Raw genomic sequence first — 3,720 nt, 5'->3', positions numbered from 1 at the left:
AAGAAAAAATAGGAGGCATTCCCTATCAGATGAACAAAAGCTTGGATTTTCTTTGCATGATAGAAGATTGTGGCTTGGTGGAAATGGGCTTCTATGGCCCCAGATGTACTTGGTCCAATGGCAGAGGTAAATGCTCAATAGTCTTGAAAAGACTGTATAGAGGGCTTGCTAATGATCAATGGTTAGCTGCATTCCCTGCTACTATAGTCTCCCATTTATCATCAGCAGGTTCAGACCACAGCCCCCTTCTAATGGAAATCATAGTTTGGCAAGAAAGTAGCATCAAGTACTTTAAGTTCCTGAATCCGTGGGTTGATAATTCTAATTTCAAACCATTTGTTAAAGGAATATGGGACAAACAGGTAACTGGTAGTGCTATGTGGATCTTTCATCAGAAGCTAAAAGCAGTTTCTATTGGTTTAAGTCAGTGGTCAAGGCAGGAATATGGGGATATCTTCCAAAAGGCAAAAGAATATGAAGAGAAGGTAAAGGCAGCAGAGATGGTTTGGGCACAGACCAATGATGAATCTGACAGAGCAAGCCTTCATGATCTTAAGGCTCAATACATAAGATACATGAAGTTAGAGGAGAATCTTCTAAAACAAAAAACTCACCTCCAGTGGTTTAAAGAAGGGGATGCGAATTCCAAATACTTTCACAGCCTTATCAGAGGTAGAAGAAGAAAATTGTACATCCACAAGATTAAAGATGAGGATGGGCAATGGATCCAAGGAGATGAGGCTATTGGGAGTGCTGCTTGTGAATTCTACCAAGACCTCTTCACAGACCCTGGAGGTTCAATCAGAGAAGACTTGCTGTCATGTATCCCTCCTATGATCACTCAGGAGGATAATGACACACTGTCTGCAGATCCTACCTTGCTAGAGCTTAAAGAAGTTGTTTTCTCAATGAACCCTACTAGTGCAGCTGGGCCAGATGGTTTCAATGGCAAATTTTACCAATCCTGTTTGGACATTATCAAGCATGGCCTTTTGAATGTTGTGTTAGCTTTCTTTGGTGGATGTACTATGCCTAAATACATAACTAGTGCATGTTTGGTTCTGCTGCCAAAGGTGGAATTCCCCAACTCCTTGACTGAATTCAGGCCCATCAGTCTTATCAATTTCATAAACAATATCATATCAAAAGTCATATGCACCAGACTTGTCCCTATTCTTTCCAGAATAATCTCAGCTAACCAGTCTGGCTTTGTGAAAGGAAGGAATATTTCTAAGAACATCATGCCGGCCCAAGAGATTGTCCAAGGTATTAAGAAACCAAATGAAGGTTCAAATGTTGTCATCAAGCTAGACATGGCCAAAGCATATGATAGGGTATCTTGGAGTTTCACTTGCATAATGTTAGGAGAATGGGATTTTGTGAAAGGATCATTGACACGATTTGGAGAACAATGTCTAACAACTGGTACTCAATAATTGTCAATGGCTCTAGGTGGGGTTTCTTTCACTCCACAAGGGGTCTAAAACAAGGTGACCCTCTTGCCCCAGCTCTATTTATCATTGGTGCTGAACTTCTTTCCAGAATGCTCAATATCCTCAACCATGACCAATTTTTCAATGGCTTTTACATGGAAAGGAGAGGCCCTCAAGTCAATCATTTGAGTTTTGCTGATGATATTATCATCTTCACTTCTCGGAAAAGGTCCTCTCTTCAGAAAATCATGTGGGTATTGAACAACTATGAAAAAACTTCTGGCCAGCAGATTAACTGACAAAAAAGCCATTTCATGACATCTCCTTGTGCTTTTCCTTATGTTGTTAGAAGAATCCAATCTGTCACAGGTTTCACCAAGAAAACATCTCCTCTAACATATCTGGGCTGCCCTCTGCACATTAGCAGGCTGAGAATCATGCACTTCAACACTCTAGTCTCAAAGATTGTGAACAGGATTAGCGGCTGGCATGGAAAGATGCTGTCTCATGGAGGAAGAGCCACTCTGATCAGGTATGTCCTTTAATCTATGCCAATTCACCTCCTGCCAGCTGTTTCTCCTCCTAAGACTGTATTGAAACAAGTAGAGAAGATTGCTGCTAACTTTTTCTGGGGAATGGATAATAACAAAAGAAAGTACCACTGGGCTTCATGGCACAAATTATGCTACCCTCTAGAGGAAGGTGGCTTGGGATTCAGGAAAATGGAAGACATTTGCAAGTCCATGGAATACAAGCAATGGTGGCACTTCAGAACTTCTCAATCACTTTGGAGCAATTTCCTAAAAGCCAAGTATTTTCAAAGATCTAATCCTATCTCTAAAACATGGCATACAGGTCAGTCACTGGCCTGGAAAAGGCTAATGACCAACAAAAGAGAAGTAGAGAAGTATATTTACTGGAGGCTTCATACAGGGAATTGCAGTTTCTGGTGGGACAATTGGCTAGGAGTTGGTCCTTTAGCTTACCACAGACATGAAGGAGGCAGGCCAGGAAATGTTACAGTTTCCCACTTCTGGGACAATGGCCAGTGGAGTATCTAAAGGCTCAATGCAGATGCCCCTGCCAATATGACTCATCTGATCATGCAGACCCAATATACTCCACCAACAATAATCAAGATACAGCTATTTGGAGTCCAAACACTAAAGGCAGATTTATATGTGCATCAGCTTGGAGTTAATTAGAATCAAGAAAAAACCTAATTTCTCCAACAAGATGACCTGGCATAAGAAGATCCCATTCAAGTGGTCCTTCTGCCTTTGGAGAGCTATCAGAAATAAACTCCCCACAGATGATAGAGTTCTTCCTTTCAGTAGCCCCATTGTGACCAGATGTGTGTGCTGTTCTTTTCACACAAATGAAACTATCGACCACATTTTCAGCAGGGGCAACTTTGCCAGAATTGTATGGAAAAGATTTGCAGGAATTGTTGGGGTCCAAACTGAAGAATTACCCCTAAGACTTCTGTTGATGAAGTGGTGGCTGCTCCACAGTAATAATGAAGTCCAGAAGCTCATTCTCCATTCAATCCCTATCATAATATGCTGGAACTTATGGAAGAATAGGTGTAGTACAAAGTATGGAGCAAAATCAACTTCCTTGACTAGAGTCCTATTCTCCATTAATTCAGATGTTAACCTGCTACTAAAGGCTAACTTTCCTGATATCAAGTGGCCTCTTAGCTGGCAGGACCTCTACCATTTCATTGAGAACCTGAAGCATCAAACCATCTCTACTCAAGTAGTTTGGATGAAGCCAAGACATGGTTATGTTAAGGTCAACAGTGATGGGAGTGCTCTTTCAAACCTAGGCAAGATTGGGGTAGGAATGATCATCAGAGATCACAACTCTGACTTTATTCATGCAGTTGCTGCTCCTTTAGGGGAAGGAACCAACAACTTTGCAGAAACTGAGGCTGCTTTTATAGGAATCCAGTGGTGTTTGGAAAATGGTTTCTCTAAAATCCACTTGGAAACAGACTCTGCCTCCTTGTTCTGTGGTTAGCCAATGGCAAAAAATTCCCTTCGACCATCAAGATGAAGCTTCTGCAGCTCCTAGACCTATGCAACACATGTGAAAGCTTCACTTGCTCTCATACTTACAGGGAAGCCAACTGTCCTGCAGATTCTTTGTCAAAACTCAGTCATGACCTCACCACAAAGACTGAGTTTCACAATGTCCACTCATTGCCTCCTCACATCAGAGGGCAGTTTCAGCAAGACTATTTGGGTACTCCTGGTTTTAGGCATAAGAGAACAAGAAAGAT

General features: G+C 41.6%; 1 protein-coding gene across 1 annotated transcript; it reads left to right on the top strand.

Annotated features, from left to right (window-relative positions):
* The first annotated feature begins 1,981 nt into the window (after positions 1-1,981).
* LOC109221894 (uncharacterized mitochondrial protein AtMg00310-like) lies at positions 1,982-2,494 on the top strand. Its single transcript, XM_019386326.1, has one exon. It carries the CDS (start codon positions 1,982-1,984, stop codon positions 2,492-2,494), a length of 513 nt encoding a protein of 170 aa, XP_019241871.1.
* Positions 2,495-3,720: the final 1,226 nt, after the last annotated feature.

Source organism: Nicotiana attenuata, unplaced genomic scaffold, assembly GCF_001879085.1.
Source record: "Nicotiana attenuata strain UT unplaced genomic scaffold, NIATTr2, whole genome shotgun sequence".
Classification (NCBI taxonomy): Eukaryota; Viridiplantae; Streptophyta; class Magnoliopsida; order Solanales; family Solanaceae; genus Nicotiana; species Nicotiana attenuata.
Note: the sequence above shows the minus strand (reverse complement) of the source record. Positions and strands in the feature narration are given on the sequence as shown.